Source organism: Taudactylus pleione, unplaced genomic scaffold (assembly GCF_031769625.1).
Source record: "Taudactylus pleione unplaced genomic scaffold, aTauple2 ptg000487l, whole genome shotgun sequence".
In the NCBI taxonomy this organism is placed as follows: Eukaryota; Metazoa; Chordata; class Amphibia; order Anura; family Myobatrachidae; genus Taudactylus; species Taudactylus pleione.
The window spans coordinates 974,413-1,000,805 of record NW_028284889.1 but is presented as its reverse complement, the minus strand read 5'-3'; the positions used below and the strand labels follow the sequence as shown (position 1 = coordinate 1,000,805).

The 26,393-nt window shown below is 41.6% G+C and overlaps 1 protein-coding gene and 1 pseudogene across 3 annotated transcripts in view; one reads left to right on the top strand and one right to left on the bottom strand.

Moving 5' to 3' along the window:
* Positions 1-26,393, bottom strand: part of TXLNG (taxilin gamma) — a 70,005-nt gene that overhangs the window by 39,185 nt on the left and 4,427 nt on the right. The window contains exons 2-6 of one of the 3 annotated variants that reach the window (XM_088449518.1): positions 15,730-15,990; positions 12,917-13,190; positions 2,772-2,863; positions 1,197-1,367; positions 719-913 (exon numbers count right to left, since the gene is read on the bottom strand). In XM_088449518.1, the coding sequence (XP_088305644.1) occupies positions 719-913; positions 1,197-1,367; positions 2,772-2,863; positions 12,917-13,184 (726 nt within the window). In that variant the 5' untranslated portion in view covers positions 13,185-13,190; positions 15,730-15,990. The remainder of the gene's footprint in view (positions 1-718; positions 914-1,196; positions 1,368-2,771; positions 2,864-12,916; positions 13,191-15,729; positions 15,991-26,393) is intronic. The other 2 variants (XM_088449516.1, XM_088449517.1) reach the window with 2 other exon arrangements.
* LOC148502652 (U8 small nucleolar RNA) lies at positions 5,801-5,927 on the top strand (annotated as a pseudogene).

Sequence of the window (26,393 nt, the reverse complement as noted above, 5' to 3'; positions counted from 1 at the left end):
CACCGTTCTTGTTGGTTAAACAGCATATCATATACTGAACCAGACACAAACTTAGGATACACATTTTATGTAAAATACCCACAAACAACGAATTACTAATTTCTGCCGAACAATCATTCATTTAATAAGAATTTGTTTTGGGTGTATTTGAAACTTTGATTATATATCAAATAAAAATGAAATTAATGGAATGCACTAAAGCAGCTACACTTGTAGGCTGCACATACGGTTTATATTTTAGAATTCCTTCATACAAGTAACCACTGAATACAGTAGATTTTATCCACAAATGCTTCTGTGTCTTCTAAAAATCCCAAACCTACAAAATGATCGATTTAAGAGAGGGACAAAGGAGGAAAGTATTGGTAATCCATTTTTCTACAAGGAGTATACACTAGAATAACTCTGCATACATTCAATAGGATTTCTTATATGGATGGTAGCATTGAATGTCTGCTATTTGTACTTTCCTTCTGTTCATTATATACAGATCTACCAATATGGGATATTTAGTAAAGAAACATCTAAAAACCAGAGATATAGTAAATTGTTGCTGAACAATGATGTAATAATACTGGTAAACAACAAACTTGTAATCAAGTATATTTAAGACATGTTTATAAATCTTATATCTTTATACATCACACACAACTCCAACATCCATGCTGAACCACATCAAAGGAATAGTTTTTGTTATAGAGAACAAAAGATGGCTTACCTCCTCTCGCAGTGCATACTGCTCAATAAGTTTTTTTAACTTATCCCCCAATTCAATGTTTTCCTGGCGCAGTTTTGCATTGTAGACATCATGTTGCTCCATCTGTGCTTGGATTTCATTCAGTGTCATCTGGAAATGTGCAGTAGCTTCTTTACGCTCTTCTTCATATTCACGTGCCTGATGCAGATTGTCCTCCTGTATCACAAAGATTGCCGTCAGGGTATTATTTTTTATTACATTCTGGGGATATGTCGTACAGGCACGTTATTTAAAGAAAGCCACTTTTTACATGCTAGTAGACAAAACAAATATGATATATGATATGATATATAAGACCAGAATGCCTTCAGTGAATGTTGTACAGTAAATACTATAGAATTGTATACTTGATATCTGCTTTATGTAGCCAAAACCATTTTATACATTACTGACTGAATGTGCAATGTAGCATGATAATGCTGCTCAGGTTGCAGCTGACCTTTAATGTTTTGTTGTGTCTCTGGAGCTCTCGGCAGAGCGACTCAAGCTTGCTACGTGCCAGGATAGCTTTGCTGTGCTCGCTCTGTAAGTGAACCTTCTCTTTCACCACTTGCGTCTGCTTCTTTTGCAAAACCTTCATCTGTTTCTGGAAGTTACGGCTCTCTTCCAACTAAATCAATGGTGTTACAAGAGGAAGATTAGAGCTTGTTACTGTCTTACTATACAGGCTACATCCAGTCAAATTAATGCTGCAACTTGAAACTGCAAAATATTAAATAATTCAAAGTCAGAAAACTGAAAACAATTAAACCCAAGAGAGCACAGAAATAGAGATAAACATTACAATAATACACAATCAAAAAGCCATATGCTTTCTCTTCTACACCAAGTAACTCTGCAACATACAGAACCCTTGATTTAATATATGGCTTTCTAACACATCATTTGTAAAATATGTATTTTATTTAATATGATGGTCGTTTAAATTGTATTAAGAAGGTGAATCCAGCCCATCAGATATTTGCCAGTGAACAAACCTAAGCTTTGAAGCGTGCAGCAACCGCATTGCTTACACACAGAAATAGATGGTGCTTTCCTACAGTATATTTTAGGGAACTGCAAGTGTAAGTACATGTCTGGTATATGGAACCATTTGGTTGTTTAATACAATATATAAAAAGCAGAAACATGAACTGCCAGAAATCTGGTTATACATTTTAAAATTAAAAAGATTGGTTTAAATAGTCACTCCTGTTCAAGAGTCAGGTCTCACTTAATTAGGCGATATGGGTAGTCAGTCATTTGGAGACAGACTATACCAGACCGACTTTATCACACCATTTGTACGCAGGTCACATTTTGGGTGTTCTTTCCAGAGTGAAGGCAGCATGGAAAATGTTTGCACTTCATGTATTAAAGTCAATTTTAAAGTGACCAAAACATAATTACCATATGCTACAAGTGCAAAATTAGGTTTCCATATCCTATGTTTGCAACAGGAAATTAAACTACATATCCAGATAGATCTGCTCCACCTAAAATGGTGTTACTGGCGTAGATGCTGGAATTCTTGGCTTTGTACATTAGTATATTAAAAGGCTGCAGATTCCAGTACTTAACTTGCAGAATGATAGAAAGTACACATTATGGTAATGTTACATTATGAATACTACCACATACAAGTTATCACAAGAGCACCTTTGAGATCATTTAAAATTAAGCTGGTCAGACATTGGCTAATGTCTGACCAGCTTAACATGCATATTCTTACAACCTGGACTGTAATGGCAGAGTTTGGGAACCTCTGGGCTAATGTGATTCTTTGGGCAATTAGTCTACGAACAAAGGAAAATATTGGGACTACTTTGCTAAGAACCAAATTTATTTAGAATCCTGTTGTGTGTGTGTGATGACACACACACACACACACAAATCAGCAAACAATCAGATTTTTAAGACTGAAAATTTTCAATTGCTTGCATTTGTGCCTAACTATGAGCAGAATAACATACCACAGCAATTAATATACATTCAATATGGAACATAACACACTTCTACACAATAGCATACATACAAGATCTGCATATTTCTTGCAAAGTGCTGCCAGCTTTTCTTCTGGAGTCCTTAGTGTGTTCAAAGCCTCCATCAAAAGCAGCACTTCTTTACCTGTGGGTTAAATGATGAACAAAAAGTCCATGTCAGTTCTGTAACAGCACATGAAACAGGATGTTGTTAAAAAAAAAAAAAAAGTTGCTACATGCTCCTAGATTATACAGAGGTGTCCTCATTCACCTAGCGTTTTTGTGCCATCTGATGCAAGACGCTTGGCCTGACTTAGACATTCTGCCATGGGTAGCGAATCGCACTGTGTCCTAAATGTGGCATTTTATTTAAAGCGTAGCCACATACAAAGTCTTTCACAGTGTACCAGGCACACTAGATTATACCAATTCCTTTGCAACAAAAGTACTAAAGTCTCACATTAAGCATAAATTATATTTGGCACGAGGCATGGCACGGTCGATTGCATCAGAATTCTTTTTGTTTGCCTTTAATTTCCCAGATTAGTGACACAGAAGTACATGAAATGCCACAAGCCTGCTATCAGTGTACCTTTGCTGCATTAGTGATGGGAATAAGATGCATATTTTGGAGGAAAAAAAGTCTTGGCAGGATGCTTGAGACGGCCAAGTCGCAAAGTCCATGGCACTCCAAGCAGGTCTATTTGTTGCGATTGGAGCAAAGGTATATGTGGACACATCTGAATTGATTAAATACTTTGAATTAAGTAAAAAGTCCTAAATGAATCATCATCATCCAAGAACAGCAAATTAGAACGACATCCTCGTAATAACTGGCAAGTGTTTACTCCAAGAAAATGATGCAAACAATGGTAAACAGTATAAGGATGCATACTCATGGGTCGCGATATGTCTGCCAAATGTACATTACACTATAGGTTAATTATCAGTGCAAATAGGAAGCCTAGGATTACTGAACACTTAATATATCACTCCAATTAAAATGTTTATACAGTTCTCAAAGAAGACACCAGACAGATCAAGATACATGATTTTTACTGTTAAATCCATTTCTCTGAGTCCATCTGTGGGAAACTATCACCATGATGTTGTGTAAAGGACATAGGAGCTGGAATTTAATAAATATAAAACTGTCTTTCCCTCCCGATCAGGGTAGCATAAAATTGGATTTAAAAAAAAAAAAAAAAAAAAAAAAAAGGATTTATATAGGTTTTTTTTTTTATAAAATGTTTTTAAATAAATGTTTAAAAATTGAAAACTTTTACATAAAATAAATTAAATGACCCAAGTAAAAGTTTTCAATTTTTAAATGTTTATTTAAAAATATTTTTAATAAAAAAAAAAAAAACGGTTTAAAATCAAATAAATCCGTTTTTTTTTTTTAAAAACAAAACAAAAACAAACAATTTTATGTAACCCTGCTCCCGATCCCAAAGTTTTAATTTACATAGCCTAAAAGGATATGGTGTAAATACAAGTGAAGTATAAGGGAGGCAATACAATTTCCTCCAGACAGATTCTGAGAAATGGATTGAACAGGGAGTACTAAAAATCCAGTTTTCTCCATCCGGGCGACATTTAGACTTAACTGAACCCAAAACCTTCCACCCAGATCTAGAATCCTTAGATGCAAAGTCAGAAACCAACAGAATTGGGTAAATGGCTGACAGAGGACAAAGTAGATGCCCAACACAACTTCTCTGGGGAACCACCATGCCAGCTGATCTAGTCGAAAATCATGCAGAGGGGGATACGGCCAAGATTTGTCCAACGCAGAATCGGAATGTAATGCCGGCTGTCGTGAAGCCTCCTGTCAATATACTGACAGCGGCATCCCGATGGTTGGTTTCCAAACAGTAGTAGTCGAGTAAGTATACTTATCCTCCCCCCTACTCCCCCTAACCCTCCCTTTTTGTAGCCTACCCCTAACCCTCTCCACCCCACACCCTAACCCTCTTAGTTAGTGCCTAAACCTAACAATCTTCCCTTCCCTTCGTGCCTAAACCTAAATTTGTTATTTTTAAGTCCATATAAATGAGCTGCAACTGACTCATCAGGCCCTTACATCCATTTGGGACGCATACAGGTCCCTGAACCTGAAACAAACAGTTTACCATTTTATTGTACCTCCGAATCAAGAGACCACCCTCCTGGAAGAATCAAGTGGTGACTTAAAACATCTGTCTTCCAATAGTCCACTCGAGGAACGCCTACTGCGGAAATTGCAAGGATAAACCATTCTGCCCATCATAAAAGATCCTGAAGGATTCCCTCATTGCCATGGAGCTCCTTGTGTATTACTTATCAGTGTTTCTCCCCAGGCTGTTTTCTGTGGGCGCATCGCCCGAGAGAAAACAGCCTACCGCCTGGAACTTCCCCCCCACCCCAATGCACCACATTCTCGGTCACCCTCAATGTGTCCTTGTTGCCACGGACAAGGATGCCGGATGCGACGCAGAGCTGCGCCGACGTCACGTTCTTCACATTGGAGGCTCCGTGTCCGCCTGCAATAAGGACATCTTAGTGAAGGTTCAAGGTGACTGGACACTGTGCATTGGGGCGGGGGGGGAGGTGCCGGGCAGGGGATGCAGCATTGGAGCAAGGGGAGGTGCGGGCAGGGTTAGCAATATAAGGTCAGGATTTAAAAAAATTTTTTTCTCTTTCATCCACTAGGGGACACTGGAGGTTGCTTACGTTGGGGTATAGAGGCATGGATAACTGGAGCCGGCACTTTAAATAATTCAGAAGTGTGAAGCTCCTCCCCCTCTATGCCCCATCAGCCCTCAGTTTAGAAAGTGTGCTTATTAGGAGCTGGTCACATTATGCTGTGCTCCAGCAATACATGATTTTTATTTTACATTCAGGTTTAAATTTGTTTTTTAAGCATCTTTTTACACTATATTAGGTACCCTTCGCCACCTCTCTAAAGGTGGGGTCCGGGTACCTGGTGCCCTGTTTTTAGTAGAACAGGAAGGAGTGCGCAGCGCTTATTACAAAAGCACTGACAGCTCCTTATCGCCACAGCACAACAAGAAGAAGAGTGTGCTGCAGCTGTGAGAGATCATCAGTGAGGGTGTTCCTTACCTGTCCTCCTTATGGAGAAACAGACATGATGAATGGATCTGAGTATATGAGTACCCTGATCCGCAGCACCGCTCTGACCAACAACCAGGGTGTGTCAACCTGACTACTGCGCTGAAGATCCTACCTCCGGGGAACGCAGTGAGTATGGCTGCACATTCCCTGCTACGACGCCCCCCTTCCGCCCGCCGCCTGACAGCCAGACCACTGCCCAGTTACATAGCGCTGCTGCGTTGCTTCAGGCGGGGGCAGACAAAAGGGAAACAGCCGGAGAAGCTGTCCTCAGTCCCTGCTCGCCGCTAAGGGCTGCAGAGGGACGGCGGGGGCACGCATAATGGGGCTGACAGTGAATGAGCTCCTCCGTTAGACGGGGGCAGCCATTTTGGAGACTCGATAAGGACGGGGGGGCGGAGCCTACACAGCACGGACAGCTCAGGCACAGAGATGTTACAAACAGCGTGCCTGCCATATTTTGCTCTTAATGCCTGCATTCTCTCCCTCCTGAAGGCAGAGTGCAGCTGCAAGACTACAGAAGGCTTGCAGCTGCACTCTGAAATCCTACTACATCCCTGGTACAGACTGTGACTGGGGTGTAAGTGCAGGGAGGCTAATCTGTGGGAAGGTAGTGGGGTGTATCTCCTCCTCTGTGTCCCAGACCAGCCTCCTGTCTCAGATCTGTTCAGTTCTGATTAATGTGTGTCATTCTGAATGACTGTGTGTATCAATGTCAAACTGAATAAAGGCTTCTCAAAAGCTGTTTGCTGTTCTAAGGGTAACAAGCATCCGAGTTATGTGATGCTTGTATACCACGATTACTAACTCGCCTCCATAGCCGCTGACATGGTAAGAGTTATGACGGACATAACTCCCTGGGTGACTGGGTTACCCAAGTCTCTAGACACCATGGTACAGGTTATGGGTACAGCGGTGTCTGCACCCTCCGATTCACACCATTTACAGGAGAAGCCCATGTGGCCTAGTGGGTTAGACGCTGAACTCACTACTGGCAGTGATGGCGGAACCCCTGGTTCAAATCTCCTGAAGGCCTTCCCTTTAACGGTACTCCTCAGGAGTTAGAGTCGGCCTCTCCCGGGGTGGAATCTGTAATTTTGGCAGTCAGAAATATCCTCAATTTAACTGAGGATATAATTCCTGCGTCCCAGGAGTGTGAATTATTTCATGAACACTGCTGTTTTTCCGTTTATCACAGCAGCTTTCAGTGGCCGGGAAACAGCCGGATAAGCTGTTCAAAATTCCACGTCTGTTTCCGTCTAGCTATCCTTTTCCATCATCCACGCTGGAAAAGTGGGAAACGCCTCCTCCTGTAGATGAGTCTACCTCCTGTCGCTAAAAAAACAGCACTTCTAGTACCGGGAGCTACTGTACTCAAAGACACTTTAGATCGTAAGTGGAAGATGACGCTAATAGCCATCTATACTGCAGTGGGAGCTCAACTTAGACCTACCCTTGTTACCGCCTGGGTTAATAAGGCTGTGGTTTGCTGAGCTGACCAGTGGATCACAGGATTGGACTTGGGTCCTTCCAGAGCAGAATTACGCCTACTAGCAGAACACAGTTGTGAGTCTGCAGTTTACCTGGGAGAAGCTTCTAAGAATCGCATATCTGCGTTTGCTATTTCGGGTCTGATTGCGCGCTTGGCAAGCGGATGCAGTATCCAAGCGTGCGGTTCTCCATTCATTGGTGACCTTCGTTTCTTTTCTTTCGTGCACCACATTCCTTTTGTGGTAGAGCCAGAGGTGATCCCACGTTAGCATAAAGCGGCAGAGGTAGAGGACGACCTCACACTGTTGTACGTTGACAGGAGCCTAAACCAGCTATAAAACAGGTGGCATGACGGTTTGCCGTCCCACCTGGGGTTCCCTGCGGTGGGAGCCTGCTTGCAGAAATTTCAACCAGATCTCTTCAGAACCGTGGAGACTAATTTCCCTGGGGTACAGAATAGACTTCGAAGTCCCCCCTCCAACTCAGTCCTTCACTACAAGTCTGCCTATACCTGCAGACAAGGTCAGTGTTCTACAGGAGGTTATCCAGTCTCTAATAGTATCATCGGTGCTAGGTCCGGAGCGTCAACGAGGTATGGGGTTTTACTCAAACCTGTTTGTAGTGCCCAGACTGGATGGTTCGGTCAGGCACATCTTAAACCTCAAGTCCTTAAACCTATATCTGAAGATGTATCGTTTCAAAAGGGATCTCTGCAGTCTGTCATTGCGAGCTTGGAACCAGGGGAGTTCCTATTATCCCTGGATATCAAGGATGCCTATCTCCAGTTTCCAATTTGAAAACCGCATCAAGCCTTCCTGCGGTTTACTATACTGTAGGACCACTACCAATTTTGAGCGTTGCCGTTCGGGTTATCCTCTGCTCACTGCATATTCACATGTCAGTCATAATTGCACTTCTTCGGTCATTGGGAGTGAACATAGGGCCTGGTTCAGAGCCGCTCGTAAGCGGCCGCTCGTTCGTTCCGAGCGATGTTTGCACAACTGCGCATGCGTACGGATCATAATATGCATGCGCGAACCAGTCAGTGCGGCTGAAAATCATTTGTTCGCTAAATAGCGAATGCCTGCTAATATGAGTGACAGGAGGAGGCGTATGTGGGTGGTAACAGGGGAACGTGCTTGAAAACGGGGAGTGGAGATCAGAACGCAGGCGTGCTTAAAGGTCAAAACGGGCGTTTTAAGGGTGTGCATAATTAACAAAGCAGCGTCATTGACCACAAGAATAGCGAGCAGTTCATACGCTGGTCGATGTACTCGATTAATCTAATAAATAGCGGACATGACGTAGGATGCGAGCGGCCAGGGGGCGTAGTTATCCAAAAAACGACCGCAAGTTTTGTTCGCTCGTTCAGACAGAGGCGTGACCAGACCGCAAAGAGCGAACGGTTCATTTGAATAGCCACCCCTTTTTTTTGGAACGAACGACCGCAAATAGTGACAGACTCTGAATCAGGCCCATAATCCCTAATTTGAATGACCTATTACTCAAGGATCCATCGGTAACCTTCTCTCAGACCAGGCCTTACTGACATATCACACTCTTCTCCAACACGGTTGGATAATCAACTTCAAGATATCAAATCTCATTCTGTCCCAGAAACTCCTATTTCTGGGCATGATCCTGGATACAGCATCACAAGACAAAGCCCAGGATATCCGGTTGTTAGTTAAGCGGGTCCTCAGACCAAGCAAAGTGTCCCTACTTTCTTTGTCTGTTTCTCTTGGGGAAGATGGTAGCTGCTTTTGAGGCACTACAGTTCGGACGGTTCCACTCAACAGTGTTTCAGCTGGACCTGCTGTCACTGTGGGTCAGGGTCTCATCTGCTTCTACATAGACAGATCAGTCTGAACCCGGTTACCAGAGTGGCTATCCCCTGGTGGACACAATCCAAATATCCTAAGTGTGGGACTGCATCATTGTAACAACAGATTTCAGCCTTTGAGGATGGGGAGCAGTAGTCCTCGATCATCACTTTGAGGGTCGATGGTCCCCTCTGGAACAGAAGTGGTCCATAAATGTGTTGGAACTCAGAGCGATTTACAATGCTCCGATAGACGATAAAGTTTCTAAAGTCTTGTCAGGTAAGAGTGCAACAGATAACACGACGGCCGTCGCTTACATCAACCGGCAGGGCGGGACTCGAAGTCGCATGGCCATGCGAGAAGTGACTCAGATACTCCGGTGGGCCGAAAATCAGCAGATTACCTAAGTTGCTAAAACATCCATCCCGGGGAATGGAAGCTTCATCCATACGTGTTCAGCGCACTGATTCATCGATGTGGGTGTCCTCAGGTGGACCTCATGGCGTCACGATTGAATAGTCAGCTCCCAGTATACGTGTCAAGAACTCGGGATCCACAAGCACAGGCAGTCGACGCTCTGACAGTTCCTTGGATCTACAACTTCGTTTACCTTCTCAGAAGAATTAAACAGGAGTTGGCCTCTGTCATTCTCGTGGTTCCAAACTGGCCTCGGAGAAGTTGGTTCTTGGACCTTCGGTCCCTATTGGTAGATGATCTGTGGCCCCTTCCTTGGAGGAGCTTCACACTTCTGAATTATTTAAAGTGCCGGCTCCAGTTATCCACGCCTCTATACCACCAGCGTAAGCAACCTCCAGTGTCCCCTGTGGAATCAGAGAAAACTATTTACCGGTAAGTACCAAAATCGCATTATTGTTGCGAAGGCCCCGCACCTGGCAACTTCTTGATGCCACCTGGCTGGAAAAATTTTCAGGGGAGAACACGGCTTATGATTTATATTTTCCACAGCTGTAGTATTGTCCAACTGAATCTGTATTGGCTAGTCCCAAGCCAGAGAATGAGCTCCTCTCAGGGGGTACAAAATTTGCTCTGAGCTCCAATACATTTTTTTGGGAAACAGTGATTCGGGACTGAACCAAACACCTTGTAAATAAAGTTGCAGAGTGACTGCGCCCAATACCAGAAGATTCATATCTGTTGTGACCACAGACCATTTGAGGGTGGAAAATGTCTTGCTATTGTTCAACTTTATCTTCCTTTAACCACAATCTTGTGCTGTCAGAGAGACTGACAGTCTGTACCTCCAACCAGTGATAGAACAGTCTGTAACTTAAGAATGCTGAACTGAAATCTACTTGAAAAAGCTGCCACACTGGTCAGCTTTAAAGGGGGTGGGAGGAGAAAACACAAACAGGCACACACGCATTATCTTTAAAAGTTCAGGCAAAGTGGTTTCTGGTGTATAAGAAAGTCACAAAGGTCAGAATCTTCGATTCTCCAACGTCAATCCCTGATTCAGATGTGAGAGGATACATCTGAATCAGAATAGCTGGGCAAACAGTTCTGCTCGTTACGGTGCCGTCTGTAACCAGTCTTCGGCTTCCCTGATCACATCAGTCTTAAAGATGAAGTACGTTTCATAACTCTGGCCCAAGATGGAACTGCATTTGCTAGTCTAGCGAACCCAATCTCTAGAATGGGCTGGCAAAAACCTAAGCTTGCTCTTCCCGAATTGCTAAAGTAACGGATTGAACTAAAGATTTAGCCCAAACTGGTTCCACAGCCACCTTTGGGGTAACCTGAGAGCAACGGGCATTAGGATCAAACTAGCCACTACGCAAGTTGAACAGACTCCTAGAACAAGTGAAAATCCCATTGCCTCCTCTAGTTTTAGCCCTGAAAAACTTTTTTTTTTGTCTGAAAAAGAAAACTGAACTTTGTGTAGTCTATTTCAATAGTCCGTTATTCCACTTATTAGATTTTTATAACAAATTGACCCTATAGAAGGAGTACTGCAGTCACCAGAGCTATTTCTCAACAGCAATCCCCTATAGCACTGGCATATTTTCCAATGTTTAAGACATGCACTCTGGATTGAGCCACTGTGGGTGCAAGCCTCTGCTGTTATACCAACAACAAATATATCCCACTTGCATGTTGTGTGAGCACTTGGGACATGTATGCTTCAACTGCAGCCTCTCTCAAGAGCCCAGATGTAGCTTTTGCCATTATAGGATACATCACATTTTATTTGAAGAAATGTTTAAAATGACTGAATGGCCAGATAGACATGCAGAGTGGAAAATGAAAGATGGAAAAAATAAAATAAAATGGATATATAAAAAAAAAAAAAAGCGCGTTATGGTAAAACTTATCTTTGTTAACTATCTTTCTTCGAAGTTCATAGGGTCCACAAGGAGACCTTGGGGTGTAGGTGGTGGCTGAGGACCGGGCACCACACAGTTAAAGCTTTCAGCTCCCAGGATGCATCAGTCCATCCCCCTATACCCCACCCCACCTCAGTTCATGACAAGCCAAAGGCTGGAGGAGGAGAAGGAAGGAAGACTGGTACACACAAGAAATCACGCTCTCACAGAGGAGACGGGAAACAGTCGACCAGAAACATAGCCCATATGAAGCCAGGTGCGTCAGTGCGGGTACCCTGTGGACTCAAGGACTTCGAAGAAAGAGTTAACAATTGTAAGTTTTACCGTAACACTCATTTTCTTCTTCAGGGTCCATAGGGCTCCAAAGGGAGACCTTGGGGATGTCCCAAAGCAGTTATACAAGGGTGGGGATTGCTCCTGCGCTGAGAGGAGAATCCGCCATCCAAATGAAGCATCCTGAGAGGTAAATGTATCGAAGGCATAGAACCTCAGAAAGATATGGACAGAGGACCACATGGCTGTCTTACAAAGTATTAGCAAATGTGTGATTTAGCTCCAGAAACACAATGTTGATAGAATTTCAATGATTTTTAATCTATTAATATCTATTAAAATCGACTTTTAGGAAATATACTCCTTAGAGAGTCTTGTCTTTCACCATCTTTTCCACCTTTCTTTCCTCTTACTCCCTCTTTGACCCACTTCAATATGGATTCTGCTTCCTTCATTCTGTCAAAACTGCCCTTGCCAAGGTCACCACTGACCTTCTCACTGTTAAATCTAAGGGTCACTATTCCATTGTCAACTGCCTTCAACAATGTTGATGCTAATTTCACTATTTTTGCCACTAACATTATACTCTCTCCTGTCCCCCAAGTTTCTGTCTGGGTGTCATCCTTGACTACTTTCTCTCTCCTTCACCCCTCACATTCTTGCTACCCCTAAATCCTGTCACTTTCATCATCACACTATCTCCAGGCTCAAATCCCTTCCTGACCTTGGAGGCTACTAAATCCTTTTATTTTCGACCTAGTCATCTCCCACCTTGACTACTGTAAACTCTTACTCTTTAAGTCAGCCTACTTTCCATCTTTCCTTAATAAATTTGGGCTCAATGTTAATGCCCCCCTCCATCTTGTTGTCCAACTCTTTTATTGCAATTTCTTAACTGGCTGATCCTTCCCTTACAAAGTAATTATGATGCTCCTCACCCCCAGTAGAGAGTTGATTTTGGTTATAACTAAATCATTTTGATAACACATTTCATTAAAAGGAATTTTTCTTGAAGAAACTGAAATAAGCAACAAAAAAAAAAAAAAAAGTCATAAAATGCATAAGTATACATTAGTAATGTATGGAACCATGATTACATACAACAATGTATACAAGTTATATTGCTTTAAAAATCCTATTAGTATTTTATACCCAATGTTTTTTCTTTATTAGTCTCACTTCCGGGGTCTTGTTGACCATCAGGCGGGCCCAGTCTGGTGTCTTCTCTTCCTGGGGTTTCCTCACGGGACTCTTTTACCAAGAAGTTTGACATCATAGCGTCGGCAATATTTGTGCTTTGTACGCTTTGTACTTCCTCCAGACACTCTGAATTGAACAGTTCTTTGGCGTTTGTCACAGATAAAGACAACCTGGTATTCAGGTCAGAGTTATTCTCGTTAATTTGTATTGAATCAGCCATCACAATCTATCAAAGGAAACAAAAGTGAATATCAGAATTAGAACACATGTTTAAAGGGACATTAAACCACCTGCAGAGTAATTATTAGGTAATAATGAGATATATATATATATATATATATTTTATTTTTATTTTTTTTAATAAACATGGTTTTAAATTGAGGTTCTTAGTAGATAACTTCCCTAATGCTGACACATTGTTTACAATTATCTACGACTTACCTGTAATAGTGCCCATTACATGTGTGTACTGCAATGCACAGGACCCATACTAATTAAAATCACCTGGGGCAGGTAGGAGTAGTGCTAGCCCAGGAGAAGTGGTCTCACCAACAAGTGTACCTTAAATACATACATACATACATACATAGAAAAGAAATGTACTAAGAACATCAATTTAAAACCATGTTTATTGATAGTTTATTATATATGTTGTGATATTCAGTGTTCTTAGTGCTTAGAGTGTGCATCTGCTTTTCCCCCCCTTCTATTTCTTCTGTAGAACTACAGGTCTCAGCAAGGTAGCACCTCTTATTGTGTTTAAATTAGGATGTGCAGCCCAACTCCCCCTTTTTTCTGTGTATGCGTGTATTTAAGGTACACTTGTTGGTGACAGCACTTCTCCTGGGCTAGCACTCCTCACACCTGCCCCAGGTAGTTACCTGTGCATTGCAGTACACACATGTAATGGGCACTATTACAGGTAAGTCCTAGATAAATGTATACAATGTGTCAGTATTCGGGATGTTAGGGACCCACCTGAGGAGGTTCACCTTGATGTGGTAGGTGGGCAAACATCTTTGACCAAATATGTACTAAGAACGTCAATTTAAAACCATGTTTATTGATCAATACAAATAGATACCGGTTGTAGCGATATTCCAATAACAGTCCCATAGTAATGGGGATAGTACACTGAAACTGTCGAGGGTATCCTGAGGGACACAAGGATATCACCAATTTGGATGAAATGTGATTAATTATCACCTGAGTACCTATGAGAGGCAATACTAATACATTCATTTGAATAACAGCATCCTGTCATAGCAATCATCGGACATGAAAGTAACATTATAAAGATCCATGAGTGGGCACATTATTTTAGATACATGTTGGTATTGTTTTACACAATTAGCACTTTAATACACTTTGCACTGTATATTTCGCTGGCTACAATATTTTAATTGATTAATTAAAAGTTAATTTTTATTGTATGCGCATTTTTTCTCTTGGATCCCCACAAATGAATTTCTTTAAATAAAATGATGTGAATTATGAATTATCCTTGAGTGCCCAAGTCTTGGAAAACTTCTTTTTGTGTACATGTATCAATCTGTTCTTAGGTGAACCCCCCTATAGTGACAATAATATATCAAAATTAATTGGAGTAGGAAATTATACTAGAAGTCTCTGTGCGGACGATTGTAAACTCTTTGAATATGAAGACCAACCAGCATTTTTAGAAAATAAAAGTAATAGACAAACACAAAATAATATCCAAGTGCTTATAGCTTCCATTGATCCCAAGATTGCTCATTGGAATATACATCAACCCACCCAGACACTGCCTAGGAAACTTGTGAGGGGAGTCACAAAGAGGCCAAGAGCTACAGATTTCAATGGCATCCCTGGACAAGACAGAATAAATTAATTCAGCACATGTGCGGGAACAGATTTCCTCTCTAACCGTTGAAGGAAGGAGCAGGACGGCAAGGTCGCATTGGGATGTGACCATGTCAGTGAAAGCCCAGTGGGCTGCGAGCTCACCCCATGTGACCGCACCAGTTAACTGGTTAATGAGTTTGTGTGTTTCATTACCACTAACTCGCTACTCACTGAGTTAAACATTTGTAATGTAACACATTAGATCAGGGACAGAGAAAGATACACACCAGTTGTAATTTCTAATTAAACATCATAATCAGGGATGATGGACATTGTGGGCGGAATTCAATTGTTTCCAGTCCCCATCACGCCCGACGGAGCTATTCAATTGTTGCTCATGTCGGGCGTGATCAGCTGTCAGCGCTCCATTTCAGTTCACAGCGCCAGGAGGATGAGAGCTGAAATGTGCGAAGAGTGCCCAAACATCACTTTTCGCGGTCGCGCCCAGCAATTTGGTCGGGGGTAGCTGCTTTACGTGGCTAAAGCCAACCACTTTGGGCGCGAGTAGCGCGAAAAATGTCAGCAATTGAGTAGCGGCCCGCGATCTCCTGTCACTTTAGACGGGAGATCCGGACCGCGTAAACAATTGAATTCCACCCTGTGAATGAAGATTGTCCATTGACCTCTACCTTCTAGCCCAAATTGTGTATAATGTGTAGCCGGTTGCGGTTCTGTTATCCGTTTAATGGTGCACACGGTCAGATCTGTCAGATGAACGATGAATGATTTTACCAACGATTTCAGACAGTTTTAAGATGAATGAACTAGTCAAATATGAACGATTTAATGATTTTTAAAATAGTTATCGTTCAGATCTGATGCATAATCTGACCGTGTGTATGAACCATAAGTATTGTAACGGTTGTATAATCTTGCATTACCTGTATTGTTTATTTGCTCTGTAGAAGATCGGTCTATTCTCAAATATTCTAGAAAGATTTGCTGAATCCAGGTCACACAAGTCTACCACAATGAAGAAAATGCTGGGGAAGGACGTGGAGAGAACCAAGGTGAAGTGAACCACTGCAATATCAGCAGGGTTTAACAAACACAGTCTCAGTGCAAAAATGGTTCATGGCTCAGCAGCCAGGATCGTGTCTCACTGGGGTGAATCAGACTACAGGATTTCTTCTTGCACCCACCTGAGGAGCGAGCAGAAATGAGACTTAATTGCCAGGCCGCGGTGCAGTTTTCCAGCTTAGCGCAGTGCTAACAACCAGCATTCTCCGACTTAAGTGGTTCTAGTCGGACTTAACAGCGCGGTCAAATGAATAGCTCTGGGAACTCCCCCACATAGTGACTATTAAATGAAGCTGGTGAGATATAGGAGTGGTTCTAATTGCAGTGTGGTGAACTTCCTTTGGTATTATCTTATTTATGCTATTTTATAGTGTGTTTTTGAGCTAATAAAAAGGGTGCGCCACCCACTATTTGCACAAGTGGCTTAATTAACATGTTGAGGTACCAGGAAGGCCAGGGAGAATGCATATAGGCTAAAAAGGGGCCTATCCATTAGACAAATTTTTAAACGATAGTTCAGAAAGTAGTCTAATGGATAGTCGGCAAGGACCAGTGATGCGAGTGCACACTGGGTCCTTGCCGACGCCTACTATCTGTTGAACATGCTCGTCAAACTGGCGACGAACGTCAGGTTCCACATGTTCGCAGATAGGTCGGTTGGACTCCTGCACTGAATGATGTTCAGTGATTGCCATCGCACCTAGGCGACCTGAAGGCTAGTCGTTCAGTTTTTCAGGTCGCCTAATGGATAGGCCACTTAACAGAGATGAACATTACCCCTGTACCGTCAAAACAGCTTCTGTGACTCCACAAATGAGCATGTTGAAAGTGGCAGAGTGGTTATCATTGCTGCTTCACAGCACTAAGCATTGGAGTTCAGTTTCGATCAGGCCCTATCTGTGCGTTTGCATGGGTTTTTTCAAAAAGTTCAGTGTAATAATTAGTGCTATGTAAAAAAGATAATTTTTGTCTGCTGAATTTTACAGTATTTAGCACACCACATATTAAAGAATGAACGCCTGGGAGACTACACATAAATCACAGCTGTTGCATGCAAACAAGACAAAATAAAACAGAGCTGAGTCATAAGGATTGCAACACAAACTTTCTCAGAGCTTTGGGGCACATTCAGAAGATTACTACACAAGAACACAAATACAGAATATATCTGAAACAAGGCTTAGGTGCCTTTCCCAAGTAAAAATTTATTTAAACAGTCTGCGAATCACAACAAAGACAACAATTCTGACTTCAAAAATTCTATACAGGTTTAACTTCTCATTTTACAAACAAAGGGCCCAAATTTAGAGTCGCACATAATGCAGTCGCAATTCGGGATATCTACAGGATCTTAAGTTTTACACAATTATCCGCCTGTGATTCATACACATCAATGCAATGGCACCAATACCAGCCCTCCAGCTGCCAAAGCTACAGTCATTAATAGTAATGACATTTCCACCCACCCCATGCTGGGTGCAAAAGATTGACTAAAAATGGTGTGAACTACACACAAGAACAATTTAGAATAGGGTGCAACACACGTTACACGCACACAACATACAGAACGTTTCTTACGTGCGAATATCACTCTGTTGCCATCCATTAATGCTAATTCAGTAGTCGGGGAGAAAAGAGTGAGATGCATGCGACTCGTAATTACTTGTACCTTCTCTAAGATCACGTGCAATTTACTAAAACTCGCAAGATGTGGTCGCATGCGGACTTGCATACAACTCAGAAAGAGGCCCAAACTGTAAAAGGAAAGCTGCATTTTAATGCTAGCCAAAACCAATAAAAGAGAAACTTAAAAATCATCATTAGGCACTTGATGCAAATTGAGTTTAGAATAAATAAAGTGTGCTGATCTGCTACAATTTACAGAAAAAGCAAAAACAATGAACTTAAAGGGCTGATCAAATAAAGCAGGCAAACCATATCAGAGCTCAAAAACCTACATCTTAATGTAAAAAAGTTAGGCCACGCAGCACAGAGCACAGTAAATCCTATCAGAGTAAATTCACCCAGCTAAAGAAGATACGGGTCTTTTCTTAGTTTAAAAAAAAAAAAAAAATTGACATTCACAGGTGTCAAATGAAGCCTAATTATATTTTGTAACAACTAAATACATTGCAGATAAAACGAATACATGTATGTCAGCAATTAAAAGATTTGCTTTTAAACCAAAAGCATAAGTGTTCCAACTGCTTCAAAACTGCCATAAAAAAATACATTATATGCTTTAACACAAAAGCTAGTATACACCCAAGCTCAAGTCAGCGTCAGTAGTGCATTCGCAAACGGCCAATCACAAGCTGTTCACTAGTGGTCGCAAGTATCATTATCCCTTGCCAATCCACAAATGTTACTACTTTTGGTGGAAAAATTTGTCCAACCAAGCATGAGCCCCTTTGTTGTTAAATACTGGAGCCATTCAAGACAGTGGTGATAAGACCAACATTTGTCAGTTATAGTGAATAAATAATCAAAATAAACCACACTAAAAGTAAAAACATGTGTGTATGTCTCATTACATTTGCAGTGTCCAGTTTTCATGCAAAACACAAATATTTTTAAGGAAATTAGTGTACAAAAAAATTAAAAATAAAGGAAAAAGGAAAGCGGTGATAAAAATAATGTTGCTTAACTTAGTTTCTTGTTTCTCAAGATGAGCCTCATAAGGAAGCTCTCTTACAAATCCAAATATGAAATTAGAAAGATACAACAGTTTGTATTGCTTAAAACTATATACTACATATAAAAAAGTGCTAATATGGTGAATTTGCCCACCTTGGGTTTGAAAGATGTATTCTGGATACATATTGTGCATCATTAAATACTTAGGGGGTTTTTCAACAGTAAAAACTTGAGGCTGGGTATTCAGCACTGGAGTACTGATAAGAAATGTCGTAGTAATATATGTCTCTCCACATGGGTTTAGCACAGTCTGATCCTAGGACTCCAGTCCTGAACACCCAGCCTCAAGTTATTGTCCACCAGTTTGTTACTAAGATCAGACTGTGCTAAACCCATGTGGAGAGACATATATTACTACGACATTTCTTATCAGTACTCCAGTGCTGAATACCCAGCCTCAAGTTTTTGCTAACCAGTATGTCATCAATACCTACATATCATTAAGTTATATTGGATTATAGACATTTCTGGTTATATACCTTGTTGGTACTTATACATCAGGTTCCATTACCACAGAGCGCTTTATCCTATTGTTTATTTGTTTAGGAAGTGAGGATACTTCCAGAGAGAGCAGCTAGTTATCTAATAACATTTCCTCATCTATGAGCGCCGACTGTTCTATTTGTTCTTTGGTTTTTCAACAGTCACATATTTGCACAATATCCCCACCTCCAGGATTAAATTGGTTACATTAACCAAATAAATTTGTGTGTGCAAAAGCAATTCACTATTTTTTTTATTTTGAGTTTAGAATAGTCATGTATGTGAAAGTGTGGTCAGTTATGTGAATAAGTCATGATGATGATGTGTTTTCTCCATAAAGAACAATGTTTTTGGTGTTTTTTTTCTAATATTTTTACTAGGGGTCATTAGTAACTTCCTGTCTTGATCACATGGGAGGAAATATAATAGTCTGAGAGATGCAGGCATCAGTGCGATTCCACTGAGTCTGATCATTGTTGTAAAGTGGTAATAATTTAAGGTATAACCAACCACATTATGACTTCAAATGAATGCTGCTTTAAACTAGGGGTGTGCACCGGCCACTTTTCGTGTTTTGGTTTTGGATCTGGATCTTTCTTCGTGTTTTGGATCTGGATTGGTTTTGCCAAAACCACCCTTCCGTGTTTTGGGTTCTGGGTTTTGTGTTTTGGATCTGTATTTTTTTGAAAAAAAGCATAAAAACAGCTAAAATCACAGAATTTGTAGGTTTTTCTGCTCCTATGCTATTATTAACCTCAATAACCTTAATTTCCACTCATTTCCAGTCTATTCTGAATACCTCAAACCTCACAATAGTGTTTTTATGTCCAAAAGGTTGCACCGAGGTAGCTGGATGACTATGCTAAGCGACACGAGTGGGCGGCACAAACACGTGACCCATCTAGGCGTGAAACTGCAGTGGCAGACAGGATGGCATTGAAAAACTAGGCCCCAAACTGTACATAATGCAAAGAAAAAAAAGAGGTGCAAGATGGAATTGTCCTTGGGCCCTCCCACCCACCCTTATGTTGTATAAACAGGACATGCACACTTTAACAAACCAATCATTTCAGCGCCAGGGTCTGCCACACAACTGTGGCTGAAATGATTGGTTCGTTTGGGCCCCCACAAAACAAGCTGGCAATTTATCTGTCCCTGCACAAACTGGCTCTACGGAGGCAAGATGTCATCCTCATCCTCCTCATCCACCGATTCCTCACCCTCTTCAGTGTGTACATCCTCACAGAGTATTAATTCGTCCCTGCTGGAACCACAGGTCCCTCTGTACGTTCTGGAGGCTGGTCTCCCTGGAAGAGTTGATAATTCATTTTATGAACATCATCTTCTCCACATTTTGTGGAAGCAACCTCCTACGCCTTTCGCTGACAAGGTTCCCGGCTGCACTAAACACTCTTTCGGAGTACACACTGGAGGGGGGGCAACTCAGGTAAAATAGAGCCAGTTTGTACAGGGACCTCCAAATTGCTTCTTTTTCCTGCCAGTACAGGTACGGACTGTCTGACATGCCTACTTGGATGCTGTCACCGATGTAATCCTTTAACAGACAGACGCACGCTTGTCGCTGCTGCTTTGAGGATTCAAGTGCGGCTACAGCCCACACAATTCACAAAGACAGAAAAAAATAAAGAATATTTTTATTGTTTGTGGAGCACACTTTGAGGGTTACACCACCCTTTAACAGACAGACGCACGCTTGTCGCGCTGCTTTGAGGATGCAAGTGCGGCTACAGCCCACACAATTCACAAAGACAGAAAAAAGAAGAATATTTTTATTGTTTGTGTAGCACACTTTGAGGGTGTCACCACCCTTTAACAGACAGACGCACGCTTGTCGCTGCTGCTTTAAGGATGCAGGTGCGGCTACAGCCCACACAATTCACAAAGACAGAAAAAAGAACAATATTTTAATTGTTTGTGTAGCACACTTTGAGGGTGTCACCACCCTTTAACAGACAGACGCACGCTTGTCGCTGCTGCTTTGAGGATGCAGGTGGAATCTAGACGGGATTTGGAACCGAGGACACACTACCTCCATCAATTGTCTAAATCCCACTGCACTAATGTCGGATACCGGACGCACGTCTAACACCAACATAGCAGTCAAGGCCTCAGTTATACGTTTTGCTTCAGGATGACTGCTGTCGTACTTCATCCTCATCGCTAGGGACTGTTGGAGGGTCAATTGTTTAGTAAAAGTAGTGATGTTCCTACTTCCTCTCTGGGATGATGAACAACTCCCAGCAGCAGCAACAGCACTAGGAGGAAGTGGTTCTTGATCTTTCCCTATTTTATTTTTATCGGAGAAAGTTTGGTCCTCCATTTATGTTATATTGATATATATACGTGCGGCTAAAGCGCACACAAACACAGAAAATATTTTTTTATTTTTGCTGGAGAGTAGTGCACTTTGTGGGTTACACCACCCTTTAAGAAATGAGCCAGCCAGCTCTTTACTTATGGGACACAGGCGCACGCTTGGCGCTGCTCCTTTGTTGATGCACGTGCAGCCACAGTGCACACAAGTCACAAACACAGAAAATATATATTTTTTTGGTTTGGAGTGTACTTTGGGGGTTACAGAACCCTTTAACGGTCAAGCCTGCCGGCCCTTTACTTATGACACAGGCGCACGCTTGGCACTACTTTGTTGATGCACATGCGGCTACTGCGCACACAATTCACAAACACAGAAAATAATTTTTTTTTTGGTTTGGACTGGAGTGTACTTTCGGGGGTTACAGCACCCTTTAACGGTCAAGCCAGCCGGCCCTTTACTTATGACACAGGCGCACGCTTGGCACTACTTTGTTGATGCACGTGCGGCTACTGCGCACACAATTCACAAACACAGAAAATATATTATTTTTTTAGCACTTGGGGGGAGCACCCCTGATGGACAGAGCACCCCCTGGACAACACTACAGCACCCCTTTAGGACTGGGACACTGCACAGGACTTTGGAGTGGACACAACCCCTATGGAGAACTGACTGCACAACACAGTCCAGCCAGCCCCTATGGACTTTGAAGTAGTGGACACAGCCCCTATTAACAACAGCAGCACAGCACAACACAGCCAGCCCCTATGGACTTTGAAGTAGTGGACAACAGCAGCACTACACTACACAGCCCTAACTCCCACCCTCCCTCTTCACTGTCCACAGCCGAGTGAGAAAATGGCGCCGACGCGGGTACCTTATATAGGATCCAAAACCCGCGAGACTCGGAAGGCGGGATGATGACGTTTTGCCTCGATTTCAGATCCGAGTCAGGCGGGAAAAGTCGAGCCTGATTCGGATCGGACTCGGATCGGGGGGGCTCGGATTTCAGAAATCCGAACCCGCTCACCCCTACTTTAAACCATGGAGCAGAGTTGCCGAAGCTGCGCCGATGACTATATCTCAGGCTATTATATTTCTCCCCATGGTGTTTGAAGAAAGGTAGCTAAATTGAACAGAAAGCAAAGGCGGCTGAAAATCAGGAATGTAGCCAGTTTTAAAGAAAAAGAAAAACAGAAGAGGTTTATGCTGCCCATCCACTAGCAGACCATAGAAACGACAGCACGATTACGACATTGTAATCGTGCAGTAGTTTCTATGTCTGTGATAAGCCTACACTGAATGAGCAGTCGTTCAGTGCAGGCTCATAAATCATCTGGCAACATGCTGAACCTGACGTTATCGTCAGGTTGACCAGCATGAAGGAAAGATGATAGATGTCTAAACAACCAGTGGGCACGCGCATCGCTGGTCGTTTTAGACATTTTTGCAAACGATTTGCAAAAACGATTGTTATCGCTCAACTTAATCGTCTAGTGGATGGGCAACTTAAGGCAGACAAGGGCCATATTCAATATGGGGCGAAAAGTCCAAGTTGGTGGCAGACACACACACACAATACACCTATTGAAGACAGATAAATGGTAGTAACATTTTTATGTCAATTAGGTCAGATATCTTATATACTACTCCAGGTATGCATGATGGGAAAATGGTATTAGAAAGCATGTTCACAAATACTACTATAGTAAACTCACATGAATGAAGCACATGCATTGTTTAAAGCAGAGAACATTGGATATTCAAAGTTTTGCGGTCTGATACCCAACAGTTGCAGTCTCCTCAGTCTCACTCTGAGGGCGGAATTCAATTCTTTCCAGCCCCTATCGCGCCCGATGGAGCTATTCTATTCTTGCTCCTGTCGGGCGCGATTAGCTGCCAAGCGCTACATTTCAGCTCGCAGGCCCTGGAGGATGAGAGCTGAAATGTGCAAAAAGTGACATGTTTGGGCGCCCAAACATCACTTTTCGCGATCGCGCCCAGCACTTTGGTCGGGTTTAGCTGCTTTACGCGGCTAAACCTGACCTCTATGGGCGCCATCAGCGTGAAAAGCTGGCACAATTGCATAGCGGCCCGCGATCTCCTGTCACTTTAGACGGGAGATGCGGGCCGCGAAATCAATTGAATTCCGCCCTGAGAGTGAGGAGACCACAACCATTGGGGTGCTATACCAGACAGAGGTACCGCTGGGAGGTGATTTGAACCCAGGATTTGTTTACTGCCTCGTGTATATTCATGTCTTGGTAGAAAGGCCCTATCTGGCACGTGACCATTTCATATGTATTGATGGATGTCTGTTAAAACTTGGTATTAAATAAATGTATCACTGTTACACTATGGATTATTTTCTGTTGCAACTTATTTTGAGGTATGGGTTGTTGGATAAGAATTGTATTGTCCCTTGGTGGAGTAATGATCATCCTACATTTCTTCAAGTGGAGATGAACCACATAATCCTACATGTAAGTAGGAGATATTAATTCTATTATATGCACAAAATACCTATCCAACTGTATATTTTTCTGCTTTGTTTGAGGAACTTTGGATTGAGGATTTCAAAGAAAAGAAAGGAACTTGTGAGACTCTCTTGAGATTTTGGACTTTATTCATTTTATATATCCCAGAGAAAGGAGTGCCAGAAACACTGGTTTTTCTATCTTAATAGTAAATTGTGTTTAGGGATATTTGTCAACCTCTAAATAAATTCACAATACATTTAGGAGGGTATTTATCAAAGCTGGGAGAGAGATAAAATTGTGAGATAAAGTACTAAACAATCAGCTTCCAATTTACATTTTGCAGGCTGTGCTTATAAAATTATAGTTAGGATCTGATTGGTTGGTAATTTATTTTTTATAATTTTCTCTCTCCCAGCTTTAATAAATACCCCCCTTAGAATGTGTAATTTACAGATCTAAAAAGTCACATCAGACAGACATGCATTATTCGTCAATCTTTTGTCATATACAGGATCACGTACTGAACAAAAAAAACAAACCATGATCAGATGTTAAACATAGTACTATCTGCTTATATGTATTGTAGTAACTTTCTCCTGTACATTATAAAGTACAATTTGGTCTCAGTTTCTACATTACCTAGGTTACCATAATTATTTATTTATATAGTGAACATATATTACACAGCGCTTTTGCAGAGAATATTTGGCCAGTCACATCAGTCCCTGCCCCAGTGGAGCTTACAATCTATATTCCCTATCACATGAACACATACATACATATACACACACACGTTAATTTTTGTTGGGACCCAATTAACCTACCAGTATATTTTTGAGGAAACCCACACAAGCACAGGGAGAATATACAAACTCCACACAGTTATATATGTACAGTAAGTTCATCACATACGCGATTGTGGAATGGCCTAAGAGAAAGACATCACAAAATACAATATACAACAATAAGGGTGGCAAAATAGCATGAACAAAAAAAAGAATATGGCTTATTTTTATTCATTTGGTGGAATAAGTTTTCTTTTAAGATTTACTAGCCTGAAAAGGCCAACAAAATAAATTCTGTTATAGAAATGCTTCTATATCAGTTATTAAAAGGTGCTATATATTGACAGACCAAACTGAAAGGTCTTCAAGTTGACACATGTATAATTAAAATGGTAGCTGCCAAGTCACAGTTTGTGAATTCTCTCAAACTGTAGCAGGGACAGCCATCGTGCTATGTTTCATGTACTGGAATTCGGAACAGGTTGTCTAGACTTAAGGACATCTTTAATTAGAGCAGGTGCCCTCCACCACCTGGTACTTGTGGTTTCCTTGTTAAAATGTAATGCCGTGTATCCACTAGGCGATTAAATGATAATATTGTTAAATTGCTTGTTAATCCCCTGCAAATAGTCAGCAAATTGGGCATTTTAAAGTAAAAAACGACCAGCGATGGGCATGCCCGCCGGTCGTTTTTTACATCCATCATCGCCCATGCATGCTGGTTAACCTGACGATCACGTCAGGTTCAGCATGTACGGGGACGATGGGTGTGCCTACACTGAACGTTCAGTGTAGGCACATGGACAGACTGTGAAACGACAGCACGATTACAATGTCGTAATCGTGCTCCCGTTTCCATGTCTATTAGTGGCTACGCACCTTAAGCCAGATCAAGGGCCACCAGATCACATTAAACAGAAGACTCCAGGCAAGGAACCTATGACCAAGCCTAATCCTCTTGCGACATCATGTGTAAATTAGGAATAATTATACAGAACAAATATATGCTTTTGAAATTTTTTTTTTTTTTTTTTTTTTAAAGAATAATAAGTTAAATGAGGAGCATAAAGCCAAAGTCAGCTAGTGAAAAATAAGTTTTTTTTAAACACATTTTCAACATAACATATTGGAAGTTTATCATGTACCAACCAAAAAGTAAATGAATAAATAGAAGTCACAGGAAATTGTTTGCTTTGACAATTTGCTACATATTAACAAATAGAACGTTCCCGATTTTCATTCCAGTGTTGGTGCAGCTTGTCTGCAGCAAATGCACCTTGTTCACATGGATATCTGAAGACAACCTGAATCAGAAAGTGTTCATTTGTAGTAATGCCCACTTTACCACAAAAAAACCCAAAATATTTTCTCACCTATAATAACCGTGACAATGGCAGAGATACCTTTCTGCACTGGTGACCACAGCCAGACACTTTACAGAACAAAGTCTGTATACAAGGTACAATACTTGAACTTTCACTGCTAACACGGGCAGACGTACATTTTAAATTACAGAAACATTGCTCTTCTGCAAAAACAATGACAGGCAAAGCAATGTGAATGGACTGGACTACTGTAATGTATGTGCTATAAAACTGCCAATTCATTGGAACAGCTACATCAAACATGTAATATTGTAGGTTAGAAAACACAGTTTATCTTTGAAGTAACAACACACTTGAATAAGCAGTGAATATTTATAATCTGCAATTGCCAGATGGCACAACAAATTAGGATTATTT